This window comes from Telmatherina bonti, assembly GCF_933228915.1.
Source record: "Telmatherina bonti genome assembly, chromosome: 4".
NCBI classification, from domain to species: domain Eukaryota; kingdom Metazoa; phylum Chordata; class Actinopteri; order Atheriniformes; family Telmatherinidae; genus Telmatherina; species Telmatherina bonti.
In genome coordinates, this window is record NC_136622.1 from 10880513 (window position 1) to 10902561 (window position 22049).

Below are 22049 nucleotides of genomic sequence, written 5' to 3' on the forward strand. Positions count from 1 at the left end.
ATTTAATTATTTTTTATTTTAAAGTCAGAAACTCCCTTTGAGGACCGTCATGGGAAAAATACATGAATGCTTTAAGATCAACAAGCATGACTATTATTGTTTTTGTTATAAATAACTTTAACACCTTCCGACCTGCTCTCAACAACTAAACGTTCAATCATTCAAAGACTTTTAACCTATTAAATGCCAGTTTATTTATTTGACTGAGTTATTATTAATAAAAAAAAATAAATAAAAAAAACACTTAATATTTTCTATAAAATTGCATGGATGGGGCTTTGGAGGCGATAAGAGTCCTGGATATGTCAAAGATGTTATGGGGTGGCGGTGAGGGATGGTGAAGGTGTGGACCCAAATGCAGCGATCAGGGAAACAGGGATGCAGATTCCAGAAGGTTTATTCTAATCCAAACAAGGCATTCAGGGAACTAACTACAAGGTACAACAAAGTAGTGCAACAAAATGATCCAGCAACCAAGGAATGAAACTGAGGGGTATAAATACACTGGGGAACCAAACAAGAAACAGGTGTACAGAATGAACTGAAACAAGACCAGGTGAACTCAATGAACAGGAAATCAATAAAGCTAAACAACAAACAAGGGAACCAAACAGGAAAAACTACAAACTAAAACAGGAAACCTGAACTAAGGAAAAACACAAACCACCACATCATAACAAAAGGTGAGTAACAAAACTGATTTTATGTATTTTTTATGTAACATCAGAAAGTTGGCCAAAACTGTCCCCATTGATGTTCACTAAAACTACCAAATATAATCTCAATATTATGACAGTTATTACAGTTATACAGTTAGTTACAACATTGTTATTTATTGAATGTCAGGATTGTATTTGGAAACAAAGTAGTTTTATCTGACATTTATCTTGATTCCACCAAATCCAGCTGTTGAAGGCAGATGCAGGAAGTCAATTTGTTTTTACCAGCTATGCTGCAGAACGAGAAGACCACCAGAAGCCGCTAAGAGGGATTTCTTGCATGTCTGTATTAAACAATTTTCTAATAAACTTATAAATCAACATTTTTTTAATCTGAAATAATTAGGAGGAAGAGGTTGTTTTTTTTTTAATAAGTTATGGTCTGTGTTGTGGTGAAGGTTGGCATCAGTGCAGAAGGTGAACATCAGGCCAGACTGGTGGACCAGATCTGCTTGTTCAGATGTTTTGGATATTAAAAAAGAGGAGAGACGGGAGGCAAAAGTTGGGAGTGATAAAGAGGCGAGCTGGGAGGAGAGCAGCGGTGTGTTTATCGTGGGAGCTGACCATCTATCAGCTGAGTGCAGAGCAAAGAGGACAGAGACACACAGAGAGAACATGTAAACTAATTAGCAAGCAGGAGTTAAAAATAAAAAGGGTTGTTGACTTTTCTCTGGTGCTGAACATTTTAATCTCAGACCCCTCAGGTCTGATCTGGAGCTCAAGATGCTGCGCTTGACTGTTGCCTCCTCTGGGTAACGTGATACAAGATCTGACCCCGCTGTCATTTTTATATTTCCATCAGTGTGAGTAGTCCATGTTCTCCCAGCATTATTCACACCTTCCCTTCCCTCCACAGTCACGTACGCGCGTGTGTGTGTGTCCATGTCTTTTCAGACTGTTTATTTGCCTCCTGCATTGTTTGTGTCGGAGGTAAATGTGAGAGCAAACTGTTCCTCGCCAACTGGTCTCACAGGAATTTATCACACTCATGTCATGCCCTGCCCACCCCGTCGCAGCGAGGATTTACTGACTTTGCAGGATTTGATGAGCACACATGATGGGTGATAAATGAAGGGGGAAAACAAGCCACAACTCCAGTTCAAATGAAGTTAGGAGGTCGCTGGTTCGAACCCCAGCTGGGGGGAGGTGTGAACAGTGTGAGGAGTTTAGACGTTCTCCTTGTATAATTGTGGGTTCTCTCCGGGTTCTCCAGGTGAGGGGGAATGGTTGTTTGTCCATCTGTGTTGGCCCTGTCCAGGGTGTACCCCGCTCCTCTCCTTATGATTGCTGGGAAAGGCTCAAGCCCCCAGTGACTCTTAATTGGACTGAATGGTATAGAAGATGAATGAATAAATAACCTAAATGCAACTGAAAACACTACAAAAACAAGTCATTTCATGTTCAAACTGATAAACCTTCTTTTTTCATTTTGACTTTGATGCAACACATAAAAGAAAAGTTGCAACAGGAGCAGCATGACTGTTGAATCATAACAAAACCACCTGTTTGGAACATTACACAGGTGAACGGGTTACCTGGCAACAGTTGTGTGTCATGATTTACTATAAAAGGAGCATACCTGACAGGCTCAGTTGCAGCTTTTTAAATCAGACACTCGACCAAGAAAATGTGATCATTTCTACATATTTCGGCCACAGGTGGCCATTTTTACAGTTTATTCCTTTCTTTAGATTCCCAATATTCAGGATTGGGTTACGTGGACGTTTTCAGTAAAGGGTGGCATTGAGAGATGAATTTTATGCCATGCTGGACCTTGTAGGAATAAATTCCTACACCAAAAGCCAAACAGCTTTTATGAAGATTAAACAGCCATAAATATTCTTGTAGCACCACAGTTACATTAACAGGCATGCTGTCGTTTTGTGTAAAATAGCATGAACATGTGGAAAGAAGGCAAGAATATTTATATTAAAGCCAGTGCAGATCGCTGCGCCTCTTGCTGCACAGCTTCGCCTCACATGATGCAGTTCCCCACCAGCTTTGTGTTGCAGCTCACTTCTAGACTTCATAGAAAAAAACATGACGGCTTGGAACCTGTTGGAGTTTCTGTTCTAGTGAAACTCCTTTATCTGACGTAACAGATCAGTGGAAAAGATTCTTCTAGGAACGTGGTCTTTTTCAGGAGGATGTTAGCCTAGTCGATGAAGTGGAAGTTGGACTGGGAAGACTTCCCTATCTTGCACACCTTTGCAGGCGTATAACTGGTTTCATCCTGTCCATCGAGGCACCGCCACCTGCTTAATCACAGTGTGTCTGGCCATGTTTTACTGTTCCTCTGTGTTCTGCGGGTTGGGAAGAGGAGTAAGCAGCTCCCATTTATCAGCTCCATGGAAGATACTGGTTTTCAGCAGGGACTGACACGACCTGGTTCCTCCTGGCATGGCGTGGCAGCTCCTGATGCACAGCATGGGGCAGTCGGAACCGGCTCAAGAACCAATCATCATCTCTGAAAACTGGCTCAATCCAGAGTATTTAGTATCTTTCAAACATGCATTTTCTTTATTATTACAAATCATTTTAATGTATAACATTTTATGTGAAAGTTTATATTTAATTTTGTACAAATGTTTCAAATTTCACACCACTTCCCTTTTATCTTCTGCCATTGGTGTCACCGTTTCCCATTTTTCGCGATTTTGTGCCAACAGCAGGGTCAAATCAAATCTAATCTAATCAAATCAAACTTTATTTGTATAGCACTTTTCATACAAAAGCATATCAAAGTGCTTAACTTTGAAAAATTAAAAACGGTTTCACATTTAAAAACACACACATTTACCACACACACACACACACACACACACAAAACGCAACCCTTCGCCTGACCATTAATGCCAAAATAAAAACTAATAACTTTAGGATTCTGTTGTCTGTATCTGGCTCAGAGTTGCCTTGGAGGGTCATTTGACCACAAAGTCGTGTTTTTATAAATCCCAAAAGCTGACTATAATTGATGTATGTCAGTCTTTATACATATGCCAGCTTGAAAAATGAGGTCTAAAAAGCTTCCTGCCTGCTGCAGGTCATACATCATGTAATTGCAGGTGACGATCCTGTTATGTGACATGATGACGTTCCCATGACAGTGGCTAATTATATCAGTCTTATAGATCCTTCTAAAGCAGATACTGGTTGATACTGACATTATGCCAATAATATTGTACATCTCTAGAAAACGCCAAAAGAAAAACAGAAGACATTTGGCAGGAAAGACGATCCTGTTGCTACCTATACCAACAGCTGTTTTATTTTTGAAAGAGATAAAAGAGAGGATCGGGTTTGGTTTCGTTCTGGCAGGTAACACACATATTTTAGAAGGCGTGGGCCTCTCCTGTGTGCTAAAGCTCTCTTTACCCAGACTGGTTAGAGAAGGGTAAGAATCAAAGTTGAGAATAAAAACCAGGAACAAAAGCAGAACTCACCTGAAGGGACGAGGTTGGGAGTGGAATTCACTTTTGGTGATTAAACTGGATGCCCTGCAGACCAACTGTATGTTCTGTGTCGCTTTTGGCTCCGCGTCAGATTTCAGTGTCCTTTGACGTGAGCTTAATGATATCTGCTCTTTTTTTTTTTTTTTAGCTGTGAGCTGAGAATAGGTTACAACGTGGGACATTTTGAAGAGCATGTCTGCTGCCACAGTCATTTATTCATGAAAAAGTATGGATGCAGAGCAGCAGTATAAGTTGTCCTTCCATTACTGCCAGGTTTAACAGCAGTGCTTTGTTTGCAGTGTGAGCCCCTCACACTCAAACACACGCACACAAAGTCGACCTAGCTCTAAGCAGCACAGCCTCCCTCTCTTCAGCTGTCAGCCTGCATTCCTTCTTGCCTCTCCATTAATGGCTGCAGAGATGTAAGGGAACAAAAACAACAAGCAACCTGAAATAAATCTTGGTATAGCAGGTCATCTGGACATAGCAATACCTTTTATATTTCATCATATCTCTACACTCCACTGATCCTGCCGTGAGCTCCTACGGTAATAGCTAATGGATCTAAAGTCAAAAAGTGAAGGTGACAGACAGCAACCCTGTCGTGTTCCTCAGTGCGGAAAAACACAGATACTGCAGAACCGGTGTGTACTGAAGATAGTAGTGAAAAATATGTTATTTTATCCACAAAATTACATTAAAACCAAATAAAAATTGGCCACAAGTATTAAATAAATGTTCCCAGTTCACTCTGTTGAAAGCTTTTCAGCATCTAATGAGATTACAGCCTTTGGTTGTTGGATGGAGCAGGAGGAGTGTGGTCCATTAAACAGACAGTGCATGTTACAGAATGATTGTCTCCCTGGTATAAAACCAGAGTGATCATGGTTTATGGTTTTTGGTTTATTGTTTCAAAGCAATAGCTAATATTCTGGTAAGAAGTTCATAATCACAGCAGACTGGGCTTATTGGCCAGTAAGAGCCACCTTCACAAGGATCTTGACAGTGATGATTGCTTTGGGTTCGTGTGAGGCAGTTTTCCAATGGAGAGGATTTCTTCAAACGTTTACACAGAAAAGGGAACTATTCAGAAGAAAAATATCTTTTAATTTCACAAGTAGTGCTTCTCAACCAGGAGTTGTAGCATTTTGCAGACTTATTGCTGGTGTCAGCTTTGCCTGAAGAGCCTTTGTTTGTAGATGAGTTGAGGCAGAAGAAGTGTAGCAGGCTTTGTTTGTGCAGAGCTGTTTGCTTTCTTGATTGTTTTCCATCAAATTGTGGCAAATAATATACCTCAAAAAGGTTGTTTTGCTCTACGTAAACCTTCATTCCTCCAACGTGCATCATATGATATTATGGAAAATAATACATTTTGTTTTTTTTGTTTTGATTATTATTATTGAAATGTGACAAATGTTCATGATGACGTACACGGCTTAAGGTGGTTTATACACTGTCAAACACATTTAGTCAAAAAGCTCCAGCAGTTTAAGGTTTGAGGCTTAACTTCTGACCGGCCGAGTTAGAAACTGTATTATAATGTCCTTTGCAGGGTTTTCTTTCCAACACCCCATCTGCTGAACTGCATTATGGGTGTACAGCAGCTAGCTTTGCTTCAACAAACCAACATTACTTTATCTGGAAGTTTCCTTCAGTCAATGAAAGATTGGTGCAGGAATCAGCACCCATACCAGCCCCCACCTGGAGCCTTGATGGGCCTGTGTGGTTGCTACGGTGATGTCATCTCAGTGATCAGAGACGTGAAGCTGCTGTAGCTCTTCACAAGCAAACAGACAGAATCACACAGATAAAAGACAACAAGAAACCTAGTGATTACTTAGGAGATCAGATGTTTGCTTTGCTCCTGCACCCTCCCTTGTCTTTGAAAGTGTGCCAATTCCAGAGTCGATATCATGTTGTGTCTGTATGGATTGTGTCATTGTCTGTCCAGAAGCTCTGCACTGTGTCTCGGTCTCAGACTTCTGTCAGCCACTGTCTCATCTGCTCTGCTTGTGTTTTCACTCAAACATCCAGTTTAAGAACAAGAGAATGACCTCAAAACTATTTCATCAGGTCATTTAGTTTGCTTATTAAGCAGCTCGAGTTATTTTTTATCTTGAACAGAACCACTAATAGGTGTTTTTTTGTGTAGTTAACAAGGACACATGTGACATCTACATTCAGTTAAACATAGGCTCATCAGCTGTGGTACAGTAATTATAATGAGTGAACCTTTGTGCAGAAGTGGGACATGTGTGTTTGTTTGGATGAACAGCTGTGCAATAACAAACTAACACATGTTAAACACATATGCTTGTTTTTCATCTGCCTGACACAAGCCTGAGTCTTGTCCAGATGTCAGGCATAAGGTTTCTTTAGTGTGTGTGTAAGATTATTTAGATGTGTGAAATTGTTGTGCATATTGTTCCCAGCTGGCTTCATATCTACATCTGGCCTGCTGTGATAAAACAGTGTCTGTATTCTGTATCTCTGTGAGTACAGATCTGCAGAGAGCAGACAGGTCCGACAGCCGGTCTTCCTCATGTGTCCATTACCTGGAATGTCACTGCTGAATCGTCTGTAGGCAGAAGACACACTTCCTTGAGGGGACTAGCTAACAATAAGATTGTTTTGCTGGCATGTGCAAGTGAAAGGAAAGCTCCCACACTGCTGCAGTTGTGGGAAAAATAAAACCTCTTTCATTTCTCAGGTTGAATTGCTAATTTTACTGTTTTAGAAGGTTGATTGAGGTTAAATAAAACTGTGAACATAAGCTTGATTTAAGATATTCAGGCCACAATTTAAACATTTTCAGGAAATGAAAATGCACAAATATTTTTAGAATGCAAAAAGTAGCAAAAAAAAAAAAAAGAAGCTTTGAGACATTAGATGTGGTCCATAATGGTTTCCAGCATTGTGTCTATAAATGTGTCCTGGACACAGACAATGTAAACACTAAATACATTTCCTCTGCATGTGCCTTGATAAATTTCTGCAAATAAAGCACCAAAAGATGGAGCAACTAAAACTCGGAACATTATTTTTCCTCCATTTCTGTGTATGTTTACTCACAATAAACCCAGTTTATTAAACACTTTAAAGATTTCCAAAATGCAACAAAAACTCAAACTTGTCATTTGGAAATCCATTTGAACCTCTGCAACAAATCTTAGCAACATGTCCAAATATACTTGGGGAGGGATATTTATACTCCTCTGTAACACTGATGTACTTTTAATTTTCACTTTTTAATGAGTCTTGGACAGATCATGCTGATTATCACAGACGTAGAAGACAAATTTATGTCTTTTTAATGCTAAATACGCGGTGCATAATAAAGGTTTTGTGGTGTAGCTCCTGGATCTTGACAGCTGATACATAAAACAGACTGCTGCAGAGGAGTCATCATGTTCATAGCTTTTATTTGGAACAAGTGTGAATCTTGTTTTCCAAAGAGTTCGATCCACAGTGCAGCAGTGTTTTGTAAAGAGGCAGCCCACATTTTGTCATGTAGAAAGTGGAGGGAAGATTAGGAACATCTGTTGTAGACAGACTGTAGACTGACAGGAAGAGCACGGCTCTCTCCTCATACCAATTTACCCAGCAATGCAAGCATGCAAAGCAACACACACACACACACAGGTCCCAGAGGCATGTAGGAGGGATTCACGTAGATGTCCAGTGGAATGTGTGACGGCTGTTGGTTGTCATGAACGTTTATAAGGTTTATTTTAACTCCTGCACATAGCCCGACTATTAAGTCAGACCGAGACTCCAGCACAGAAACAGACACACTCCTATTGCTTCATCCGCGGTTCCGAATGTTATGTCACATCACAGTTAGGAGATGCAGGAATCATCAAAACACTTTCTAGGCTTAAGTTACCTCTGTTTGACCTGTACTGGTGCATTTTTGGGTTTAGCCTGTAACTGGGGTCTTTTGTGTGGTCAGTTCTTGGGACCCCTGCAGGTAGTAGAACTTGTTAACCTGAGATAATCCCCTTACCAGCCATGTTGTCTCAACACTAAATCAGCTCTTAATCAAGCAGTAACAGTAAGAAAAGGGAGCATGAAGAGCGAGCAAGAAGACCCTTATTGTTTCTCACTTAAACCCCTCTAGAGCCCCTTTTCTACTTTCAGAAACGATCACTCGAATTAAAGCTGCAAGCGGCATCTGTTTGGTCCGAGCCTCATGCCGAAATCGACCACTCCCAACGTGTCACAAAGCGTCCTTCTGAATCTGGAGTCAATCTCATGAATCCCAAAATAATTTGTTCAAATACAATGCACTTAAAGTGATAAAAAGAGTATAAATACCAAGATGACGGACACCCAGTTGCCGTGGCAACATGTGTTTGATTGACTTTTTTGCTCGTCTTGGGGAGTTACACACGTGTGCCAAATTTTGTTGCCCTACGTCAAAGTAGACGTTCGGGACCCTCGGGACCCTATACGAAGTATAGCTCGGACCCTCATTAGGAACATTTTTACCCCTTTAAAAGATAGTTCTTCTGGTGCTTTGGTGTGTCTAGGAGTAGAGAGTACTGTGATTAGTTTACTGTTTCAGTATCAGATAGTATCTGTTGTTTCCCTGCAGTTTTACTTCCCATCCTGGAGTCCTTTTTCCTCAGGATGTGATAAGACCTTTTGATAGCGTGTCGATATTTAGGACAGAAGGAAGGGTCCTACGTAATCTTTCTTTATTTGCCAACTTCAGCTCATGATTGGGTCTCCTGTTTGGAAATGATGCCAATCTGCATTGAAACTTCCTGTTCACTGTAACTCAGTTCCGGTTTCCCCCTTTTCAGTCCTGGCTGCCGCCGCTGGCCAAGAGCCTGACCACAACCATGGCTGTGCCCATGGCAGCTGTTACCCAGCAACTGGAGACTTGCTGGTTGGAAGAGAGAAAAACTTAAAGGCTTCATCCACATGTGGGATGAGAAGAAAAGAGCCCTACTGCATTGTCAGTCATTTGCAGGTAAGTGTGTGTGGTGTGAAGTGTACTTTGAATTATTCACCCATGAAAGCTGTGTATTTGTGAGTTCTGACCCATGTCACGCTTAACGTTTCGCATCCTGCTGCAGGATGAGAAAAAGTGTTTCGACTGTGACTCTAGACGGCCATACGACCCAGTCTACAACACCATCAATCACCGGATAGAAAACGTCGTCACCACCTTCAAACCTCACCGCAAGAAGTTCTGGTGGCAGTCCGAAAACGGTGAGCACACTGAACGGCGCCGTCTCTCACTCCGGTTACTGCTTGTGTGTGATCTATGTGGTCCACAGGAAGCATCTGACAACATTTAAGAACTGGATGGGGTCAAATACAGAAGAAAACATTAAGTAAGATATGAAATAATGTGGGGGTTTTTTTTGCCAATCCTACAACTGGCAAAGGGAAGCAACTGGAATTTTTTATCCAACCACAACTGTAAAACGTATCACTAAAAAAAAAAAAAAACTACACTTGCGCACTATGACCAATGTCCTCTGACCAGCTACAGATGGGCTTAATAACAGAGTAGACCCTGCTGTGGTATCTAATCAGAGAGGGAAAGAAGAAAATTGAAAACCGCAGTGGAAAAAAAGGAACTAGAACTCCAGGAACAGAGTGAAGCAGTAGTGTGGATGGGAAGAAAATACATTTTTACATGTATTTTCACAAGCGGTTGCAAAGATCTATCAGTCAGTCACAATCAGTCAGTTGTGTGTGAACCCTGGTGCCGTAATGGATCCCCGTTGAAGTCTCCACTGTCTGCAGCAGACCTAGAATAGAACCAGAGCGAAACAGAAGGAGACGAAGAGGCACAGGAAGCATAGTGACTATTTTTACTGCTGCTTTTCCATGGCAACTTTCTGGCATTTCTATGATGCACAGAAGGACTATTGGATATGAATTACAGGGGTTTGGTTGTGTTCATTCATTAAGTGAAAAGACTTTTTCCAGGGACTGAACGCAAACACATGTTGCTGTTTTGTTTTCAGGGAATTTAAAATGAATATCAGCTCATTGGTGAATTAAGTGGCTTTTCTCTTCGCTGACTGTCTTTTCCATTACTTTTAAGATTAAAAACTGGTTTAAAAATGAGCAAGATTAAACATTTCCACTGTCAGCTTTCCTCACACTCCAGGTCTCCTCCTCTGTGTTCATCCTGTACAACTCCCTGCCCTTTCTCTTCTCAGGTTCACCTAAACCTCCTTTCCCTCTGTTACATTTCTCTTCCTGTGTCTTTACTGCCATTTATTTTTTGTTAATCAAGCAAATGTTTTTACATTAGACTGCATGCAGCTGTTTTCCAAGCAGATCATCTCATTATAGTTTAAATTAAGTACCAGAACATGATGCATATACAGTTGTGCTCATATTTATTCATACCCTTTCATTAAAGAAGAAAAAAAAAACAGCTACATCACAGCTGCCTCACTGTAAAATAAGCTGAAATTGACTAAATTAATGATAAATAAAAATTTTATGAAAATCATTATATTTTCTAATTCTGGTTCAATAGAATTTTTTTTTTTTTTTTTTTTTTAAAGGAAACAAATAAGATCATTTATTACATATTACATCACTCATAAACTAATATTTAGTTGAACAATCCTTTAATGTTTCCACAACAGTCAGGTGTTTTCTGTTCCTCTCAGTCAGACTTCTGCACCTGTTGACAGGTATTTTGTCCCACTGTTCAACAGAAAAGTGCTCTAATTTGTCCAGGACCAATTTAATTGTTTTGGTTTTTTTGGTTTTTTTTTTAATTGAATTAAATGAAAAAAACAGTGTCTTATATTACTAAATTTTATTTTTGCAAATTTTTAGTTATTGTTCCTTTTTTAAGTCTCCAGTTATTTGAGTGACTGTTGTAAATTCAGCCTTTTCTTTAATGAAAGGGGATGAATAGATATGAGCACAACTGTAACATCTTATCATCAGGTCCTTCTTTTAATCTATGGACTTCCCTATTGTTAATGTGAACTAAAAATGCATCGCTATCTTAGAATAACAGTGTGTGTGAACATTACTTTTATGTATTTCAGAGGTGTTAATAGGGTTAAAAAGTGAAGATTACCATTATAGTTTGAGAAGGCTAAAAACCAACGTGACAGCATTTTATTAACTCATTGAAAGCTGTCCCACTTTCTGTGTATTAGCTCCCGTTTTATCTCCCTATTTGTGGACATTTGATGGCTGCAAAATACCATTAACCCGTTCACTGCTAACTGGTCTTCTGGCAGGCATTTGTTTTATAGCTAATTAAAGTAGAAATGAAGTTCTGGAGTTTATTGATAGTTGTTAATGGGTAGTTGTAAATATGTGTCTTTATGAAATGTTTAAGTAAGTATGAAACGCTTTCTTCCTTAGTCTCCTCTCTATGTGTGTACAAAGAGCTGCTACCTGTCTTTACATCAGCAGTGTAAAGGTTATTGCTTTTTAGGGCAACAAGTCAGAAAATTCATGTGGTGTGACATTTATGTGCTTGCATGGAGGAATGGGAAGCTTCCTTTAGCGCTGCAACAGTAATAGAAAACACAGAGAACAATGGTGAAAGTAGTGCTCGGAGCAGAGTGCTCCTTCAGCATTAAGGGCTCAGGAAGTGTGTGGGCTTTTCCGACATGCTCTCCACATTTCTCCTGTCAGGACTGTAATGGCTTTTCCTGTCAAGAAGCCATTTCTCAAGCCAAAAAGCACAGTTGCTACTTCACTTACTGCCACTCAACATCACCCTGTGTCAACTATCAATCAGAAATTAAGCAAGTGTTGAGTTTATGTAAAGCGAACATCTCCCATCATGTTCTGTGTCTGTCTGCCTCAGGCAAGTCTGATGTTTTCATCCAGCTGGACCTGGAAGCAGAGTTTCATTTCACTCATCTGATTATGACATTCAAGGTAAAATGAAACCTTTTTATTGACTCGACGTTAACAGAATGAACTTTGCAGCGAAATAAACTAAAAACGTTTTGACATTCCCGTTTTCCAGACGTTCCGTCCAGCTGCGATGCTTATTGAGCGCTCAGCAGATTTTGGTCGCACCTGGCAGGTCTATCGCTACTTTGCTCATGACTGTGAGGCCTCCTTTCCCGGAGCCTCCCAGGGTCCCTTGAGGAACATTAACGACGTCATCTGTGAGTCACGCTATTCTGATATCGAGCCTTCAACAGAAGGAGAGGTGAGAGACAAGACAACTACCTGACAACCACACATCACATAAAAACTGCCTCTGGTCACGTTTGAGGGACCGTTGCTCTTCTAAGAAAAAAGTGTTTTTTCTTTAATCTGAACCCTAAATTATTAAATCAGTTCAAATTCTCCTGATATGTTTAATTGTTTAACTTTGTGCTGACACTGGACCGAGTAAGCACTGAAACAGTTTGTATGAAAGGTTTGATGTAAAAGAAAGATGCATGATAAACAGTTGACTTCAGTTTGTGTTGCTGCAGAATTGAATGACATTATTTCACCAGGCCATAAATGTCACATATTCTGTGTCTAAAGAGAGATTATTTAGATTCATGTAATATTTTAAAACATGTTAACAGCAATGTGTGTGAGTAATGTATGTTTCCTGGCCCAGATCATCTATAGAGTGTTGGATCCAGCCATCAGGATTGAGGATCCGTACAGCCCCAGCATCCAGAGTACGTCACATTTACATCTCTAAAAGCACTACAAGGGTTTAAAGAGTTACGGTCATTTTAGGTGTGCCTAAGTTCCTCCTTCATACAGGATGGATGTGTTCTAGTTACTTATTTTTAAAGTTTTTCTTTCTTTTTGAGAACAGGTGTTTTACATATTAGGTATTCTTAATTTTTTTTAAAAATCAGAGAGCTTTAAAATGTAAATTAATGAAACAATTAGGGACCATTTTTGTTTTGTTTTTTACAGCCACATTCTAAAATAGGTTACATTTAGAACAAGTGAAACAAGTTTTATTAAGCTTAATAGAACTTAAAATGAGCTGAGTATAAGTCATACATGACAGCCAATCTTAAAAATCCCCCCTAGCTTTTTTCTTTTTCTCTTTCTTTAGAGGCATATTCACATTTGTCACCATGAATCAAACTCAGCACAATCAGCTCTCGTCATCCAGCTGTGACACATTGCATACTGTAAAAGCCCTTCTGTCTGGGGTGTGAAACATGGCCCCGCTGTGGGGAGGACATGGTGAGATGTGAAAAGCAGCTGTTTCTCTCCCACACAGCCGAACTGCCCAGGTCGTATGTTTAGCCTGGCAGAACATAAGAGCGTTTCCCAGAAAACTTAACCATGTTTCCTACGCTGCAGCAGACGCTGTCGAGCTTTGTTGTGAAATATCTCAACAGAATTGGCCCATATGAGGACCTCTGTCCTCCTCACAGCGGAACCATCCATATTTTACTGTCAGTCATCAAAACAACTGATCGACAGGCTCTGAGGTTGTTAATGGGCGGTAACAGATGTGTTGTATAAGAACTATCTGCCTGAGTTTGGTTTTCTGGCATCATTACCACTCACAGACATGTATTTAACATTACTCATCTGTAACAAAGTTGAACCGTGGAGGGTTTCTGATTACAACGTACAGCTTGCCACAAAGATTTAATCGGGATCAAAAGATGCTGAAGAATTATATTCTTTCTGGCTGCTTCTGTGTTAAATTAGCAGCTAACAGGTTTATATGATTTTAGTAAAACACTAAAAAATGTTGTTTCCGTCCTGTTGTGTCCACACAAGGAATGCTAAAGGGACACCAGAGATCAGTCAGCACTACCAGATTAAGGAGCTTTATAAGTTCCACATAATCAAATTAGTGTATTTTTTCAGCTTTTATTGCTCAGTAGGAATGTTTTCTTACCTTCTACGTCATAAAGTCGTGTTTACTCTCTACTGAAACATAAAAGCTAGTTCATTGTGAATTAGTTATGCACATTTTATGTGACACCTGAAGCTTAAGGAACAAAATCTCAGGGAAAATATCCAACTTTTTCACTTCTGCCGTCTTTACAGTTTATATCTAGCTACTCCTTCCTTTCTCTCTCTGCTCCCTCTTGCGTTCAATGTGTTGTAAATCATGAGCAATCCCTGCATTGTCATCTGCATGAATATCAAAGTGGCTGAAGTATTACAGATACCTGTGTGTGATTTACCCTGCATATGACATAGAAACACATCTATTTATAGATGCTACAGGTGAATGAAATAAATAAAGACAGTGTCTTTTGTTGTGCAGCTGCATAAATAGGATCTCTTGTTTGCCAGAATGAGATTCTATTACTGCAGATAAAGTAAATTGTGCAAGGTCAAAATTAGCAAGATAATAATTCCTTCCACAAAATATTTTATGTTATTTAGATGCTTTTGCTTTAGGATTTACAATGACATAAAATGTTTGGAAGTCAGAGTTTTTAAGAAGAGCCATAAGTAAAGAAGACTAAGTGGAATACACAGCTGTTCTGTTCAGATGCTCTGTTACAAATGTTCCCTGATAAACACAACAGTAATATTCATGCTGACTATCCTGGCTAGGAAAATGTAAAAATGACTATAATTTTCTGCCTCATTTACTAATATACATAATTAGTTTAACATTATTGTAAGCAGAGCAGGTATTTCTGCTGTCACATAATGTACCAATCACATGAACTGCCTGTGTACATGCCTGCTAGCTTGTTGGGAGCAATAATGGATTTTCCCTTTAATGTTAACATGGATAAATGTGTTCTGGGGAAGCTGAATAGTTCCATGAATAGCAGAAACTAGTTGCATGTGTGCGCACTGACTGCTTCTAGCAAACAGCTGGACTGGCACAGCAGAACATGTTACTGTCCTTATTTTTCACAAGAATGAGAGACTGTAAAGACAGAAGGAAGCCATCTTTCTTCTTTAACCTCTCTAAATGTGTTTGAGAAGATAAAGTGCCAGGATGAGGACATTTTTTTCTTAAATCCTCATTCCATTACTGTCCATCGTTTTTTGGAGAAGGTCATGCAGCCAAAAACCGCTGATAATATTCCCACTGCTCTGTATGGCACCAGTTGGTGAATCCAAGTATTGCAATCATCATATCCTGTTTTACATTAAAATATCGTCATTATTGTAAAAATTTATATCTCACACACACTGCTGCTCTGGAACTTTTTAGCAAGTTACAAAAAGATTGCATACAGCCTGCTCTGATCCCTGGTAAGAAATCCAATAAAATGTCATAATGAAAGAACCAATGTGTGAAGACAACAGCTATTTCTGCAGAACATTTACATCGAGGGAATCTGCATGCAAAGGACATCTGCGGTCTCACACCCTCTTCTGCTAACCTGTGTGTTGCTTTTGGCTGCACATTTTATATATATATATATATATATATATATATATATATATATATATATATATATATATATATATATATATATATATATATAGTAGATTTTTTCATATTCATGTTCTGTAGAGTAGCATTGATTTAATCCCAAACACTGCTATTATTACAGATAGGTAAGATCCCTAAATCCATCACACTGGTATGTTGGCTGTAAAAAGCAGAATTGTTTTTTTTTATTGATTTGGTTAAAATGCTGACATGACTTTATGTATTCTTGCTGCCCCTACGAAGTGATCAAGTATTGAAGTGTTTCCAGCCTTTTAAAGCCCACATTGCTTCCATGTTTTCTGGTTCAGTAATCCACATAAAATTCTTTATTTTAGTTCTAAGAAGTAAGAATAATCCTTTGTGTCTGCTTGTGGGTCAATAAAATTTAAGTGTAACTTAAAGGTGCAGAGGAGCACTGATTGTAAACTAATTTAGCATTGCCTCAGCTCGTTGAAAACCCCCCCTTGTCCCTGATGCTTTGCCACAAACAGACTCTGTCATGCTCCACAGGCTGACTTCCTCTTGTAGGAACATGGGTGGTCTGTAAAGCTGAGTGTATTAGAGGTCATGGCCTTTTATTCATTTACATCATTTATTCTTAGCATTAGTTGAGCTCCAGCCTTCATACACCTGTCAAACACCAGCACTAGTCTTGGTTCATCTGTAACCTTCAGTGTCTACATGAAACAATCCTGTCTGTGTCATCCATCCGCTGATTATTCTCTCCGTTTCTTCTTCTCATCAGACCAGCTAAAAATCACAAACTTGAGAATGAACTTCACCAAACTTCACACCCTGGGAGACAACCTGCTGGATCCCCGAGCTGAAATAAAAGAAAAGTATTACTACGCCATATATGAACTCGTTGTACGTGGAAACTGCTTTTGCTATGGTCATGCCTCAGAGTGCGCCCCTATTGAGGGCATCAGGGACAACATAGAGGGAATGGTAAGTGATGAAGACTCTGTCTGACTCTGCCAGAGGGCGATGTCTGACTCATCGCCCTCTGGTATTTCTTACACCATGGAGCTTACATAAACGTCCCCTCTCATCCTTCTTAACCATTTTAAGGTTCATGGCAGGTGTGTATGTAACCACAACACCAAGGGCCTGAACTGTGAGCAGTGTGATGACTTCTACAATGACCAGCCTTGGAGGCCGGCTAGAGGACGCAGCACAAATGCCTGCAAAAGTAAGTCTATTTAACTTTACCAAGAAAAAACTAGTATTTAATGTTTCCATAGGAATGACTGGGATTACTTAATGCCTTTTTAACTCTTGGAGAAAGACAATAACACTGTATAAGTTACAGCATGGCTGGTTTGTCTGATATCAGTGTCTTTTGCTTGTAGAGTGTAACTGTAACAGCCACTCGAACCTGTGTCACTTTGACATGGCGGTGTATTTGGCCACGGGAAACATCAGCGGAGGAGTGTGTGACGACTGTGAACACAACACAATGGGACGAAACTGTGAGATATGCAAACCGTTCTACTTCAAAAACCCCACCAGGGACATAAGGGACCCACGAGTTTGCATTGGTGAGCATGTTTGCAGTGAAATAGCAGCTTATTCATTGATGCTGCTCTTACTGAAAGACACATGAAGTTGTTTAAAGGGGAATATTCACACTTATTGTTTTCCATTTGATTGGTTTAACATTTATTCATTCATTATCCTAACCACTTAGTCCAATGAAGGGTCGCGGGGAAGCTGGAGCCTATCCCAGCAGTCTTTGGGCGAAAGGCAGGGTACACCCTGGACAGCTCACCAGTCCATTGCAAGATTTGCTTAACCCAAATATTAGAAATAAGATAAATAGTAAAATGTCCTTTAAATAAATCAAAGTAATATTTTATGATTTGTAGATTCCTTTAAATTGCTTCCAGCCCTTTAGAAATTTTATCATTTACATTTCTAGTCTCTTACTTTATGACTTGGCTGTTGCTTTTCTTTGGGAAACGTTCTGGTTTTCAGACAAACAGCCGACAGTCGTCATCTTGATTCTAGACCAAGCGGCAACCTCCGGAGGTTAAAAGGAAGCCTAAGCGGAAGTGCATAAAAATTCAGTTCCCCCTTCGTTCGCTAGGGGCTGCAAAACAGAACAAATCCCCATAGACTCCCATGTTAAAAAGGCCAACTTCACGGCAGAAACAAACATGTTTACAGCCTGGTTCAAAAATCCATTTTCGGTCAATAGGTCAGGTTTACCTTCATGACAACTGTGGGGGGAGTGAATTTTTTTCTAACTCGCGCGTTTAAAAGTAATTTAATCTTGAAGTTTGGTAAATTTAGGGGTGTGTCCTTTTGATTGACAGGTACCAACCTCTGGCTTCAAGTCAGAAGAACGTAGAACAACCACTGTTTTTAGCCGGTTAATAGCGTGACTTAGCTTTAGCCCGCTTACCTCTGTTCGCTGGGTAGCTCCTGTTCTCTCCAGGTTAGCTCGGTTAGCGTTTAGCTACAGAAAGCACGGAGTTCGCTCAATGTCAATCATCCGCCATGACGCTCACAGCTGCCCTCTCAGCTCCACCTCTTTCCCCATATTTGTATTTTCCGGGCGAGACAACGCGCATGACGCTGCCAACATGGCGACGGTAGGAACCGCCCACCAAGCTTCAATTCCACTCTTCAGAAACCTACGGGTGACGTCACAGAGGCTCCGTTCATCTCTTTATATACAATCTACGTTCTAGATGCGGCAATTGTGACTGTTTTAAATCACATTTCACAGCCAATGTTCCAAACAAGAGCCTTCCTAAATCTATTAGTAATGCCTGAAAGATATGTCCTCGTTTGGGAAACGCCACTCTACAGGATCCTCATCTCCATGTCAGGCTTGAGTAAATCCCAGAGATTTATGATGGAGGTAAAACTGAATTGATTGGTTTAATCTTGTGCCAGAAGCAAGTCTTTTCTGTGTGAGCTAAGAGTCATGCAGGGCAGAGTGGATGCTCTTGTCAGATCACATCTTGGTGGCCTTATATCTCTGAAATCACATGACCCTGTAGCACAAGCTCCATATCGTCAGAAAGAACTGTCAGTCTTCTCCTGGTGTAGCAGACAAACATTTTTTTTTAATCTATTTCTACCAAACTTACTTGATCAGTTTCTGACCTACAGCTTGTGATTGTGACCCGGATGGTTCCCAGAATGGGGGGATGTGTGACAGCCACAGTGACCCCTCCCTCGGCATGGTGGCAGGTCAGTGCCGCTGCAAGGCTCACGTCGAGGGTCCTCGCTGTGACAAGTGCAAAACTGGTTTCTTCGGTCTGAGTTCTGACAATCCTCAGGGCTGCCAACGTGAGTATGCTCTTTTAAATTACACAAGTCCTGAGCTGTGTGATCCTGTCAGACTGGGTTTTGTACCAACATCTAGGGCTGACCGTTAATTGTTTTTTAATTTAGGATTTAAAACAGTATAATTAGTTGCTGGTATGCCAACAGAGGTCAACCCGTCTGAGTCTTAACTCCCTCTTAGCCCCACTGCTCTAGTATATTTAGAAATGAGTTAAATGCAGAGCCTAATTTCCCATTTAGGATTAATTAAGAACATTTTTTTCTTCATAATTAAATTGTTTGTAAATCACATGCTGTTTCCAGGTTTCACACCTGTGGTTTTTTAAAAATCTTCTCCCTTCAGTCATAATTCCTGTCATGTTTCTGGTGTAACAGCGATCTAAATGTGTGACAGCTACATTTAGCTGTGAAGTTCGGTCTCATTTTTTAACCTTTTCGTGGACTAATTTCCCTCAAATGTTTGAAACACAGAGGCAACAAACGAGGACAGATAACAGTCCAATATTCCCATGGAGTGAATAAAACGAGTTGCTCTGAATAGTCTTAAAGTTCACATCTCAGATAAGGTGTTGACTAATAAAACCTTTTAATAAAATAAGTTTAAAAACAATGTTTTCTGTCATATTTCCAGGTGAATTAGCTAAATATTCACCATCATGCTTTTTCTGTGTGCTAGCTGGAGTGTCCTTACTTGCATGTGCGCATGTGTCTGTTTGCGTGCACATCTGTGTGAAACTCCACTGTGTGCAATACAGAAAGCATGTGGAGAGAAATCACACGCTGTGGTGTAAATCAGATCATTCTCGGACGACGTATAAACCTGTTCCAGGGAAATGTAACCTTCAGGCTTCGGATCGTTGGCCACAGGTTGCATCTTGCAGTCGATAAGTAAAGTCATTCACAACCAACTTTGCATCAATGTGTGAGACCACAGAGCAGTTTGTATTTGATGTGATTTCATGTGGTGACCCTTCATCTCATATTATCAACAGAAACTTCAATGGAAAAGATTTGATCGCAAATCAAAATGAAACAAATTGTAAATAGATTTTCTTCACAGTCCTTCAGCTGTACGAACAACAACACAGTCATCCCTGCCTCGTTGTTTATTTGGGTTTGGTGACTGAACAGGGAGAGAATGCAGCATTGCTGAGTCCTTGTAAAGAATTCAACCAATGGAAATGCGGCTGTGAATATGGAAAACGTTTCTGTTTAATGTGCTGCAGTAAATGATTACTCATGTTCTTTTTTTCCACCTCACCCTATCTGGCTAACCTCAAGCTTGCCAGTGTGACAACAGAGGAACCGTGTCAGGTAGCTCCCAGTGTGACCCAGTCAGTGGAGACTGCTTCTGCAAGCGTCTTGTCACCGGACGCAGCTGTGACCAGTGTCTGGTAAGATCTTACAGACAGACTATTTGAGACCTGGAAAATATTGACTGTACATCATCTTTCTTTTGATCTGCTTCTCTGAAGCTCCTACACACACTCTGCTCTTTAAAATATATCCCACCGGTGATGATGTGTGAATGAAACTAATATCAGTTTCTTTCTTTTTAAACTTTAATGTCATTGCCATTTAATTGGCAAGTTTCACCAGAAAACAATGGGAATGCTGGTCCATAAGTTGTAACGTGAAAACCCCTGGTTGTTTTCTGTGTTTACATGAACATAACTGGGATCAACGCATAATAAACTTTGTAACACCAGAGCATGTTTGAAAATCTGTAAACTGTTTAATAAAGTTAGCAGTATTTATTATCCAAAAATCTAGATTAATTTAACTCTAACTGAATACATTTAATTACTAATCCAATCAGTTTGATGATGAGATTGCAGGATAAGCGTAAAGAGTCACACAGAGAGATAGGAAAGTGGAGAAACTCTGGAAAACTGGATGCAAAAGTACATGAATTTGGTTTTTCTGCCATTCCTTTCTTCAGTCATCAAAGTATTTGTGGTCAAATCAACAGCAGCAAGTCCTGAACAGTGGACAGAGCGAGACATTTGGAGCGTAGAACGTCTTTTTGGTGACATAATAAAGTGATCATAAATCAGCATCTGACCAGGAGGCTATAACAGAATTACACAGAGAAATACTTTCACTTTCCATATGTCTCTTCTTGGGATATCAAAGTAAAAATATTTTATGTCAGTTAAAGCACTAAGTGAATTTCTTTTTCTCATTTCTTTCTCGCTGGCCTCCTTTCTTCACTGGTTTCAGCCTCTCCACCCAGCAGCACAAGCTGTTAGCTGGTGATGAGCTTCCTGTTATAATTCACCCTCTTGTCCCAAACATATTCAGCCAGGAATAGTCAGGGCAGGAATGTGAGCTCCTGCATGGGTTGTGTGTCTAAATTTAGCCCAGGGATTTGAGTCTTGTCCGGTTGGTGTGGGTTACAGCAGGCCTAAAATGGTCAGGTCTGGACCTGGTCCGAAAGTGGAATCTGATGATAGGCTCCATGAACCCTCGTTTTCGAAACAATGATGCTAACAACAGCAGCTGAAAAGGTATTAATCAAAGATCCTAATGAAAAGGGAACACACTTTACTCTGACTGTGGGGAATCAAGGTTATATTACCAGTCTAAGTGGACGTTAAGGTTTTTTTTCCCTCAAGAAAATAGTTTCACTGTGGAGGAACAGTTAATTTACTGCATTGCTGTTGTCTCAGCCAAGCTGAACTGCTCTAAATGTGAAAGAGAAGTCATGGAAAAAAATGCACTTAGATACAGACCCTCATGTCACGGTAGACTAATGGATGGTTCGGGTTTCTGTGCACAAACTATAGTACATGAATACAGAGGACAAGTGAACAGATTCTTACATAAAATTAATAGAAAACAACATTTTTTTGCCAAATAACATTAACTCAATCCCAAATTGTTGACTATGAATATAGTAAATTTGTGGGATTAGGAGAATAGTGATGGTTTAGTCCTTTTTTTTTGTTGGATTTGAGAGCTGGACATAGTATACATGAGTCAGCCAGTCATAAAAACCAAACTGTGGTTGAAGTTCTCCACAATCTGTGATGGTTTGGAGAGCGATTCAACTCTCTGGTCTCTGTGTTTCTCCGTCAGTCACCCTGCTCTCTGTCTGTCTGATCCTAGCCAGAACACTGGGGGCTGAGCCACGACCTGAGCGGCTGCAGAGGCTGCGAGTGTGATGTTGGAGGAGCACTCGACAACCAGTGAGTGGTGCTGTATCTTCAGTCATGAGTCAAAAGGCACATC

At 40.1% G+C, this 22049-nt stretch overlaps 1 protein-coding gene across 3 annotated transcripts in view; it reads left to right on the top strand.

Moving 5' to 3' along the window:
• The window catches only part of lamb2 (laminin, beta 2 (laminin S)), an 84163-nt gene that overhangs the window by 12773 nt on the left and 49341 nt on the right, over positions 1-22049 (top strand). For all 3 annotated transcript variants that reach the window (XM_079239845.1, XM_079239844.1, XM_079239846.1), the window contains exons 3-13: positions 8980-9149; positions 9256-9391; positions 11985-12058; positions 12150-12338; positions 12744-12807; positions 16261-16463; positions 16587-16707; positions 16868-17056; positions 18639-18818; positions 20097-20209; positions 21927-22006. In XM_079239845.1, coding sequence (XP_079095971.1) covers positions 8980-9149; positions 9256-9391; positions 11985-12058; positions 12150-12338; positions 12744-12807; positions 16261-16463; positions 16587-16707; positions 16868-17056; positions 18639-18818; positions 20097-20209; positions 21927-22006 — 1519 coding nt within the window. The remainder of the gene's footprint in view (positions 1-8979; positions 9150-9255; positions 9392-11984; positions 12059-12149; positions 12339-12743; positions 12808-16260; positions 16464-16586; positions 16708-16867; positions 17057-18638; positions 18819-20096; positions 20210-21926; positions 22007-22049) is intronic.